This window comes from Hemitrygon akajei, chromosome 10, assembly GCF_048418815.1.
Source record: "Hemitrygon akajei chromosome 10, sHemAka1.3, whole genome shotgun sequence".
NCBI lineage: Eukaryota > Metazoa > Chordata > Chondrichthyes > Myliobatiformes > Dasyatidae > Hemitrygon > Hemitrygon akajei.
The window spans coordinates 155,529,337-155,541,559 of record NC_133133.1 but is presented as its reverse complement, the minus strand read 5'-3'; the positions used below and the strand labels follow the sequence as shown (position 1 = coordinate 155,541,559).

Genomic DNA, 12,223 nt, shown 5'->3' with positions numbered 1-12,223 from the left:
GGATCTGCTCCAGTTTGTCTGTTGAGGACCAGCACAACAGGTCCATAGCAGATGCCATTTCATTGGCTGTTCACTCAACATTGGAACATCTGGACAGTGAGGATACACACATCAAGATGCTCTTCATTGACTACAGTTCAACATTCAATAATATCATCCCTTCAAAACTAATTAATAAGCTTCAAGACCTTGACCTCAATACCAACTTGTGTAACTGGATCCTCTTTTTCCTCACTTGCAGACCCCAATCAGTTCAATTCAAAAGAAGCATCTCCTCCACAATCTTCTTCAGCATAGGTGCACCACAGTACTGTGTGCTTAGCTCCTTGCTCTGCTTGCTTTATACTTCTGATTGAGCCTAATCACAGCTCCAATACCATATATAAATTTGCTGATGACACCAGTGTTCTTAGCTGAATCCAAGGTGATGAAGAATTAGCATATAGGAGGGAGATTGAAAATCTGGCTGAGTGGTGCCCTGAAAACAACCTGTCACTCAATGTTAGAAAGTGCTGATTACTGACTTCAGGAAGAGGAAACCAGAGGACCATTAGCCAGCCCTCATCAGGGATCAGAGGTGAAGAGGGTCAGCAACTTTAAATTCCTCTGTGTTATCATTTCAGAGGATCTGTCCTGGGTCCAGAACTTAAGTGCCATTATGAAGAAAGCATTCTATCTATGCCTGTCATAAGCTTTTAAACCTCTGTCAAATCACCCCTCAGCCTCTGCTGCTCCAGAGAAAACAACCCAAGCTTTTCCAACTTCTCATTAGAGCACATGATCTCTGATCCAGGCTGCATCCTAGTGAACCTCTTCTGCACCCTCTCCAAAGCCTCAACGTCCTTCCTATAGTGGGGTGACCAGAACTGTGTGCATTGCGCAATACTCCAATACTGACTGAACTAGTGTTTTATAAAGCTGCAACGTAGCTCCCTGACTTTTGAATCAAGACCTCAACTAATAAAGGCAAGCGTGCCATATGCCTTCTTAACTACACTATCAACCTGTGCAGCCACTTTTAGGGAGCTATGAATTTGGATCCCAGAATCCATCTGCTCATCAACACTGTTATCTTGCTATTAACAGTGTACTGTCTCATTACACTCAACTTGCTGTCTCCACCCATATCTGCAATTGATCTATATCCCACTGTATTCTTTGCCAGTCTAATGCACTATCCACAACACCACCAATCTTTATATCATCTGCAAACTTATTAACCCACCCATCTACATTTTCATCCAGGCTATTTGTATACACCAAAAAACAACAGAGGTCCCAATACAGGTCCTTCTGAAATACCATTAATCACAGACTTAAAGTTAGAGTAAGTCCCTTTGACCACTACCCTGTCTTCTATGGGCATGCCAGTTCTAAATCCAAAAGGCCAATTCACCAGATCCCATGCATCTTAATCTTCTGGATGAGCCTCCTTTGAGGGCCCGATGTCAAATTCCTTGGAGACAACAACCACAGATCTTCCTTCAGGGATCACCCTTGTCACCTCATCAAAAAACTCAAATCAAGTTAGTAAGACACGACTTGCCCTGCACAAAGGTATTCTGGCTCTCCATAATTAGGCCATAGTATTTTAAATGCTTACAAATCCTGTCTTGAAGAATTCTCTCCATTAACTTCCCTACCACTTTCTTGAGACTCACTAGTCTATAGTTTCCAGGATAACCCCGGTTTCCTTGTTGAATAATAGAACAGCATTAACTATTCACCAGTCCTCTAGGACCTCGCTTGTGGCTAGAAAGAACACAAAGATATTGGTCAAGGCTCTAGCAATGTCATCTCTTTCCTCTCTCAATAACCTCATGTACATCCCAATGAGGCTGTTAGGACATCCATGTAATGCTCTTTAAGAGACCTAACTCTACCTCCTCATTTACCTTGAAATGCCCTAGCATATTAATACACTTGACACTGATTGCCCTATCTTTCGTGTCCTTCTCCTTGGTAAATTCTAATGTAAAGTACTCATTTAGGACATCACCCATATCCTCTGCATCCAAATACATGTTCCCTCCTTTATCCTTGAGTGGCCCTACCTTCTCGCTAGTTATCCTCTTGCTCCTGATTTATGTTTTGAATCCCTTGGGCTTCTCTTTAATCCTACTTGCCAAGGACTTTTCATGGTCCCTCCAGGCTTTTCTAATTCTCTTCTTGTTCTTTTCTGACTTCTTTATAATCCGCAAGCACACTGTTTGGTTCTTGCTTCCTAAGCTTTACATACTTTTCCTTACCTTCTTGACTAAATTCATCACCTCCCTTGACATCCAAGGTTCTCTTATCCTGCCATCCTTGTCTTTCCTTCTGATTGGAACATACCTGTCCTATACTCTGAATAGATGGTCTTTAAACTACCTCCAAATGTCGGATGTGGAATTGCCCAAAACCAGCTGTTCCCAATTTACTCTGAATTCCTGCTTAATGCTCTCATAGTTTGCCCTGCTCCAATGTAATTCTCTGCTGCATGGTCCATACCTATCCTTTTCTATAGCTATCTTCAAACTTTAAGGAGTTGTGATCACTGTTCCCTAACTGCTCACCTTTTGAAAAGTTGAGCCAAGCTCATTACCTAACACCTGGTCCAGTACAGCTCCTTCTCTGTAACTACATATTGATTTACAAAACCCATCTGGATGCACCTAACAAACTCTGCCCCATCTGAACCTCTTGCATTAAGCAATTATCAGTTAACTTTAGGGAAGCTGAAGCCCCCATGATAACAACCCATTGTTTTTACACCTTTCCTTAATCTGCTTGCATTTCTGTCCCTCAATGTCCCAGTAGCTATAGGGGGGACTGTTGTACAATTCCATCAGAGTGTTTGCACCCTTCCTATATTGAGTTCTACTAATATAGACTTTGGACGAGCAGTCCATTATGTCTTCTCTGAGCAACTGTGATATTACCTTTATTAATATCTAAAATATTTCAGGTGGAATTTTAGTTTTGAAAAAAATCAACTTGGATTTCACTACTGCAGTAATTATGCTTAGTACAGCATCTACCAACATTAAGGCTAAGGTGTTGGTATGTTTATTGTTCCTGATGTAAGCATTTTTAATTTAAGCGTGTACATCAGACATTGTCTACTCTCCGTTGATTATTCTAATGCAAATCATCAAATACAGGTGTAATTAAACTCTTATATTTTAGCTGTGTGGGAAAATATTTGCAGATGCTCATCTACAAATTATTGCGCACGCCATTCTAAATAGTTAAATTATTACATGAGGTGCCACAGTCGTGTGGCGGTTAGCATGGTACTATTACAGCTCGCGACGTTCAGAAGTTCAGAGTTCAATTCCAATGCCATCTGTCAGTAGTTTGTATGTTTTCCCTATGAATGCCTTGGTTCCCTCCGAGTGCTCCAATTTCCTCCCACAGTCGAAAGACATACTGGTTGGTAGGTCATTGCAAATTGTCCTGTGATTAGGCTAGTGTTAAAATAGGTGGGTTACTGGACAGTGTGGCTCGTTAGGCCAGAAGGGCCTGTTCTGTGCTGTATCTCTAAATAAATAAATAATACTAAATACAAATTTTTTGCTTAAAAATAATGTTAAATATAAATAATTATAAAAGATTACATTTATAAAATATCAAATGCTGGACGTCCAATTACATCCACCAGCATCATCAAACAGATGTGTAAATACTTGAACATTCTGGTACAAAAAATTACCTGTATGAACCTGTACTAGGTGTTTTGAGAATGCCTTTGACTTAGTTGTATGGTGCATGAAATCTACCTTATGAGTTAATGTATTCTCTTCCTGTCCTGCAGGGTTCTGTTCAATCATTGACACCTTCACCTACCGATTATCAATCTTTGGGGCCAGTTTACAATTCTCCCGTGTTGTCTGGAAGTAGTAGCAGTGGTATCTCCTCTCTGAGCAGGGGAAGTGTAACTGAAACTACCCTGACTGATGGAACAATTACATGTACCTTCATTGGCTCTGAGGAATTAATTAAAAAGGAGAATGGAACCTTTGCTTGCATGCCACCACGGTACAACCTAGCTGAACAAAGCACTGGAACATCAAGACGTCGAGCTCCTCTACCTCATAGCCTGTCTGTTCCTGCCAGTGCAGAACCACCAGCTCTTCCTCCTAAACCCCATGTATTACGTGTACATAGGTCAGAAGGTGAAAACAGAATGGATGAAGTTCTTGTTAGACCTAGATCTCAACCTCGCAAAGTTTCACAGCTATAGAAAAGCAGAAGAAAATCATCTGTGACATTTAAAGAGACGTGCATTCTTTTCAACCTAAATGGTAATTTGACCAAGAAAATCCAGGTGGGCACCTTAAACAATTTTGACCAATTGTATGGATCCATTAGCTATAAAGATTCTGTAAATATATATTGAAATTGTTTTGCACAACAGGTCAGGATGGGGGAAAAATAAATTTGCAGCAGGTTGCCAGTGGCAAGCAATATTACTGCTATTAATATGTACACCATGCCTTTTGTTTTGGAATCATCATTCACCAGAATAACTAATGCAGAAGCAACTATGCTGTTCAACTTCTATTAACATTTTCATGATGTTCACTAAAGTTTATACACACACAGCTTATACACTCATAATGTCTTTCTCTAAAAGGAGCTGGTTATTTTATTCATGTTTCACAATTTCCTACCCCAGATCTTCTCTCTCTCACTTCATTTTTTACCATTTTGTTTAGAAATTGAATTAGTGCCCAAATGTTTGCTACAACCATCAGTTGCACATTTTCAGCAATAAATATACAATATGTTGCCCATGAGTCAAGCTGGGTATGGGACTTGGACATGATAATTGTAACTTTTGCTGTGGCCATGAAAAAGAATACAACATTCAATACAAATTATGCTTACTGTTTTTAATAAAGCTCAAAACAAATTGTCTTCAAGACTGTAAACAATAAGCAGTTCATTAGTTTTACTTGCTGATGTAACAGTTCTCACTCATTATACTTGTTCAGAACAGAAGTTCCCTGGCTGACCTTCAATTTGATTACGTAATAAAGAACGTTGCGATTAAGGCTTTAAAACAGAAAGCAACAAGACAAAATCTTAGTGAGGAACAGAATGAGAACCTGTGCAAATTGCGAGGGGCTGCAGTGTTTGGTTTAAGTATTAACACTTCATAATTAATTAATACCACTTACATTATGAGTTCACAATTGCTGCTCCATACTTTCATTTGTCATTGAATAAAGTTGCCCTTTGATTTGTACCGGGCCTCGTCTGATTAGATATACTGTTGGACTGTCCTGAACAAGATTGGGGAGGAACTGGCCATTGAAAATCATGAATGGCACATAAGTTAATAGTGACAACATTGTTACATCCTGAGCTGTGCTACTATATAATTTGGATATTGGTTAGTAGAGGCATCTACAAGCAACCTCATTTGTCCTTGGTTGTGTACCCTAAACCCAAGGTCCAATAATGCATTGTTTCATTCACAGATAAATTTTAATCTCCTTTTTAATACACAGATAAATTTTGGTTGAGCTGTACCACCCATTTGCACAGGCCGTAAGGACAAATTTCTATTACATTATGTTTAGGCTCTTTATAATTATGCCTAACATTGATGCATCAAAGAGAATTTTGACAAAAAAAAAGCAATAAACTGGACACCACCCCAATAGGTCACAAACCTCATTCAGCAAAGCCAAATTCAACAGCAAAATACTACGGGGGCTGGAAATCTAAAATAAGTACAGAAAATACTCTTCAGATTAATGAGTACTGACCAGAGTTGTTAACTTGGTTTCCCTCCAAAGATCTGTCCTTCACATGTGGATTATTTCCAACAGTTATTTTTTTACGATAATATCTTAAGTGGTTTGCATTTCAGGAAAGCAAATAATTTTTTGCTCTTGCAGCTCTTTTGTCTCACCATATTGTTAATGAAGAATCACCCAGAATTTACAGCACCAACAGATGATTCACATGAATAAGTATACACCAGTTTGGTATACTGACTTTCACTATACTTCCTTACATCCTGTTGAAAAGTACCTCCAATCCTTTCCCCACATATATTTAGATTTTGTTATAAATGGTGTTCATTTTGCACACAGTAAAGGTTCAAGCCCTAAGATGGGTACAGATTGTGTTAAGTGTTTCTTTAGGTTAATTTGCATGTTCTTTAAAAATATTACATCATGTAAGATTTTTCTGTTCTATCAAGATAACAGTTATGTCTATGTTTTTAATATGAAATGGGATTTAGCTTGGAAGGATTGTGAAGCTATTTTTTATGCTGAGGCAACAAGTTTGAAGCCTGAGTAGTCACTTGAAATGTTGTAATGTAATTGACATTACACATACTTAAGAGTTTAAGCTAAAGGTCAGCGATTTGTGCAATTTAAAAACAAAAGTTTATGAAATGTTCTGTCTTTTCCTGTTACACATTACATTACCCATTGTATTTTTCTCACCCCTAAAAGAAGAGCCTTTTATCTTTAGTTTAAAAATAATTTAATTAGATTTAGTTTAGTTTCTGTCAATCAGGTGCCTACCTGAATACTTTTAGGTTGCAAAAAGTATATTGAAGTTCTGTTCTGGTTGCAGGCTACTTTTATAAAAGGATTAGTTATTCTGGTGTCAGAGGCCTTTATCAACCCCTATATCTATTGGAGTACTTGTTCATTTAATAACAATAAACTACGGTATATTTTGACATTTTGATCTGAAGACAAATTCCAAGAGGATTCGCCAAAGTAGTTACGTGGAATTTCTTTTCAGGATTTCAAAATGTTGTTACTTATGGAAAGGATTAGTGTTTATAAGAATTGTATTACATTAAACTTAAAATGGATGATAAAAGGGCTAACTTAAACATTCATTAGAAAAGCACAAACTGTATGTCAGATGCAGAGTGGCACTGAGGCCACTATTTACCACTGCATCTTGACATGTGTAAAAGGGAAGTGAATGTTTATATCTATAAGGTATATTTCTTGGAAATTTTTCAGGCTGAAATTAATATAGAGGTAACATGTTAAAATGGGGCACAGAAGAATTTCTGTTCAATTCTCAGTAGAGTGGTTTCTGGAATGCAAGTACATGTTGAAATTATGAAGAGGATTTTTACAATATTGTATCTTTCACTAACATTAATTGTAATAGTTATATTACTATGTCATAAGAAGGAGATACTGGACCACAAACACACCTTATTAAAAATGTGCACCAGAATAATAGTTATTTTGCTTTCAGCTAAGTTGAGGCTACTTTTTTGATTTTAAAATTCTATACAGGTATTGCCATAATTTCTTTCCTAACCAGATACTCGATGTGATCGTCAGAGACTAAGATATCTAAGTAACTGCTTTGTTTCTTTTAAGTCATCTCAGTGTTAAACCACTCCCTATCACATGCTGCTATTATTGTATGTAATTGGTGTTGCATGCAACCTGTTGTCACTGATGTAGGAAATTGTAGACAATGAGAAACCTCATAGAATAATGCAAACAGCCCATTTTGTATAATTGGCACCAGGTTTATGTTGATTCAATCTACTTTTGGAACTTACTAAGTTCACCGTAACTACTTTGTACTTTCAATATCCCTAAATAAGTGACGAATCCAGTGCTCACTGCCATCTATCAAACATTGCTGAAAACTTGATTTGCATGAATCTACGTGAGCATAGCTCTGTTTTTATGCTACTACACAGAGATAGAGTACCCCATCGACAATGCCGACGTTCGCAATTCGAAGGTAGTAGGAGTGCCGATTCATTTTCGCTGATGTCAGCAGCAGCCTGTCGCACCACTCTTGTCATTTTCTGTGTTGCCACTTCAAAGAGTAATTTCCATTACTGGTGACAACATTTCTGATCGTGTAGTTAATCAGAGTCTTCACAGTGGCCTGGAAAATCCATTTCAGACACATTTGAAGTAAAACCTGATCCATTTGAAATCAGCATACAGGTATATTATGTATTGAGCCATTTGTTAGCATGTATTCTGCTTTTTGTTTTGCTCCCTATCCTGCAAAGGCCCTGTTGTTACTCACTACAGTTCAGTTACCATAGCCAAACATATTATAATATCAACAATCATGATAATCTCTGTATTGCAACCTTGAAGCTTTTGGATTGGTGTAATGATCCAAAAGTTTGGTAATGAACTCCTCCTGTTCTTCACCATAGAATTGTATCCAATTTCAACAGGCTTAATTCTTGACTGCCCTCTAAACCACAACATTGTATCAAACCCCAAATGCGGTTCAGGATGGTATCACAGTGTCACCTAATTGTTTCTTTAGCCTTTTAGTCAATAGGAGAGGTGCATCCACATTGACAAAAAGGCAAAGTGTCATCTTTCCTGTGCAATCTCTACAGAATGTAGTTGATACATCTGCATAGTACCCTTTTTTGAAAACTTGATTGAATTGACTTTATTTCAGAACCAAATTTTAGAAGTAACACTTAGCATACCTGACAAATATTTAGTATTTCCATTTCACCTGATGAACGTAGAGCATTTTTTAACCACTCACCTAATTTTGTTTCCATTCCCAGACATTCTCCTGTTGCAATGACTCGGAATTTGCCTTTCATGTGGAATTTATTCAAAATATCAAGTGCACCACTTTCCATGGTTCATGTGGGTTATCTTTTGCTCAAAGCACTTGAAACTTGTCAGGCAGAATTTACATTGCTTTTTATATACTATTTTATGCAGGAAATCTTAAATGTACTAATTAAGATCATTAGGATCTTAGTTTGTCCTGTCTGTATTCCTGCCTGCTTCTTGAATATGAATTCCCTTTGCAAACAATCCCCAAACTACTGGTGTTAATAACCTGATCACAATGGCTCACTAATCCTGAATGCCATTTCCAAACTGAAGATTATAAAACACTTTTAATAATTATTTTGAGCCCTTTGGGATCTTTTCAGAACAACCATTGCATTTGTATCGGTGAAATGAACCATTGAGTAAACCAATAATTACTTATTGCTTTTTTTCATACAATAATCTCAAGCAAACACTTTAAAATTGTCCACTGACTTGTTATTTGCTGTTTTGTACAATCATCCATGGTGAACATTGTCCTTCAATTTTGAATAGGTTATCTGCTTGGCCAAAACATAGTATTTACATCTTCCAATGAATGTTTAAGGAAATATATACAGCATATTACTATTTGGCACTAATCCAGTGCTTTGATTCACATACCATACAAAGCAATGAACTAACTGGTTCTGGTGACAATTATAAAGCTCAAAAGAGAAGTCTCAGATATTCAGGGGTCTGGTTGCTCACTGACAAGGAATAACTTTAGATATCTTTGTCTCTGAAGAAACTGAGTGCCAGTGATTTAAGTGTGACTTTGGTCATAAGCAACACAAAAATTGTAATTGTACAGAAATTAAAGATTTCTAATGTTTTAATTAGGATTGATTAAATTTGTTATTTATAAATGTAAAATACACTAATTGTAATGTTACTGCTCTATTAATTGCCCTTTTCGCGGCTGCTGTAAAAATGCATTATGGATACAAGTACTGGTATATATTAGATGTTCAGTGCAATTTTGTGTAGCAGCACTGGTAAAACTGTATGGGGAAAATCAATACATGTTCAGTTAAACTAAAACTGTATTAAAACTGCTTAGTCTGATAAAGATGAAAACAAATGCACTTTCTTTAGAGGCTCAATATATTTCAATATGTGTTTTCTCTGCTCCCTTGACCTGATTACCATACCTACTAACACTGACCAGACCCATGATCCAGAAAGCTGTTAATCATTTCTTTTCATTGAAAAAGAACCTGGATGTACCTTTGCCATAAAAGTTCTGAACATACTCTGGCCTCAGAATGCAGTGCATTTACAAATGTCTAATTCTTCAACAGTTTTATTTTGAGAAATTCCAGTTGCTTTAGGTCACCTTTGTGCATGCTGTATCCAGCTACTAGTTAGTACAAAGGGCTGCCCTAATGAGTTAAAATCATCTCCAATTTACATCATGAATGCAGATGCAACACATCTTTAATCCAATGCCTAGTTTCTGTGCAATGACTTTGTACTACAAGACATCAAAAATAATAGTATGGAAATTTTATTAAAAAAGGTAAACAGTTGGGTGAATTAAAGAGAATACAGTGTAGTGAATATTACGTTTTTAATATAAATTAAAATTCTGTAGGAGTTTTGACAAATTGAGCTTTTTAATATTCAAAGAGCAAATTATACAATGTGAATGTTGTTGCGTTGCCAAATGTTTATCTATTAAGATTGTACATAAGTTTTTATAAAAATTCAGCCATATTAACTTACAACATTGAATGTTGGAAGAACAAATTCCTAATATATGTTTAGTATTTATATGCTGTTTAGTGATGATATGTAAGCTCATAGGAATACATTAATCTTATTGAGCATTTATTAAAATGCTAGTTCTGGATTTCTCTTCAACTCTGATTCCTTTTTGCAACAAACTGAGTTATCACTTTTCGGTAATGTAATTTGTTGTCAAAGCACATGAAAGCCTAAATGACTGTATTTTATTAAAAAATGTTTGTACAATTAATTTTGCTTCCTAAATCTTGATAAGATGTCAAAATATCCAAACTGTATCAAACTTGCTTACAGTATTGTCTTGTATGATATTTTTGTATATATTCAGTACACTTGCCGAGGGTCACTGTTTTCTTATATAAATAACCATATGCAGTGTTTTGTTGGTAGCCATCAACCGTTTCCAAGCATTCTGAATGTTGTATACAAGGCTGCCAGATCATCTTTTTACGGATGAGGTTTTTGTGACGTTTTCGATAACTGATGGCACACGGTGACTATGCTAGAATATTCATGAATGAAAATAAAGAAAACATTTTATCCCCAACTTGAGTGGTGAATTTTTTTTTGTTGAAGTTATTGTGATGTGGCTGGAAATTCTTTAATTGTTTCAGTGTAAATTACTTTTTAAAATAGAGCAGTGTTAAAGTTTCTCTTTTTCTTAAAAATGAGCTTGGAACATGTATATTTGCAATATGAATATTGAAATGCAAAAATATATTCATAGACGTAAACTTTCATTTTAATATTTCAAGTAAAAGCCCCAATTAAGAAACTTACTTGACCAATAGCTTCAGATCTGATGATCATTATACACATCAGTGGTTTATTTTTTGACCTCATAGGAAAAATAAAATTGGAATGTTGTAAAATGTGTATCCAAATTAAAACTGCCCCATTCCTGCTGAATTGTGTAAATTACAATGGGGTTTCTGTTAATTTACACAGAATGCTAAATCTGATTGAAGAAAACAGAGCATTGCCAACTGCTTTTTCTTTCAGAAGCTGGGTACAATTCTGATTGTTTTCTGGTTACTGTCATATTTAGGAATAGTGAAGTTGCAACCCATAGTGATTTCACAACTGCATAACAAATGTACATCCCTTCATCTTACTCTCACACTTTCTTTTCTTTTGCCCGATACACCACTGGCATTTAGGGCAGCAGTGAAGGACCTCCATCTCTGGTGCTGTGGACAGCTTCCTTCATGTCAGTAGCTTCCTCTCGGTTTACTGTCAGTCAAGTAAGTCCCAGGTGGAGAATCAGAAATACTGTTGCACACAGATGTAAAAGGATTCTTCATTGCTGTTTCCTTAACAGTTTTGATTGACCCCTCAGGGTTGTTAGCCCTGACCTGAACCCCTGAACCTGGAGGATTGGTGGACCACTCTTAGTCTGGCCTCTACCCTTTGACCTGTTTGGCATGGGTGACCCTATCCAGAGCCCTGACTCTAGCCAGCACAGCTCTCTAGGCCATTGGGGCATGCAAGCCTCCAAACCATGACAAGGTCGTGATCCTCTGGGAGGTTACACCCAAAGAGTACCAGAAAATTAGGTTCAAGGCAGCAGAGAGCAAAAAGGTGCTTTCTTTAAAGTCCTTCCTCTGTACCTTTTCAAAAGATAAGACCCAAGGATTGTACAGCAATATAAATGTCATAGAAATAAAATAGTAAACACAAGAGATTGTGCAGATACTGAAAATCCAGAGTAACACACACAAATGCTGGGGGAACTCAGCAGGCCAGGCAGCATCGATGGAAAGAATAAACAGTTGGCATTTCAGACTGAGGCCCTTCTTCAGCATTGGAAAGGAAAAGGGAAGATGCTAAAATAAAAAGGTAGGGGAGGGTAGGAGGACTAGCTAGAATGTGACAGCTGAGGCCTGGTGGATGGGAAA

The 12,223-nt window shown here is 37.0% G+C and overlaps 1 protein-coding gene across 9 annotated transcripts in view; it reads left to right on the top strand.

Moving 5' to 3' along the window:
* Nucleotides 1-10,872, top strand: part of LOC140734855 (dedicator of cytokinesis protein 4-like) — a 356,660-nt gene extending 345,788 nt beyond the window's left edge. For all 9 annotated transcript variants that reach the window (XM_073059457.1, XM_073059454.1, XM_073059460.1 and 6 more), the window contains one exon: nucleotides 3,797-10,872. In XM_073059457.1, coding sequence (XP_072915558.1) covers nucleotides 3,797-4,225 — 429 coding nt within the window. In that variant the 3' untranslated portion in view covers nucleotides 4,226-10,872. The remainder of the gene's footprint in view (nucleotides 1-3,796) is intronic.
* The last annotated feature ends 1,351 nt before the right edge of the window (nucleotides 10,873-12,223 follow it).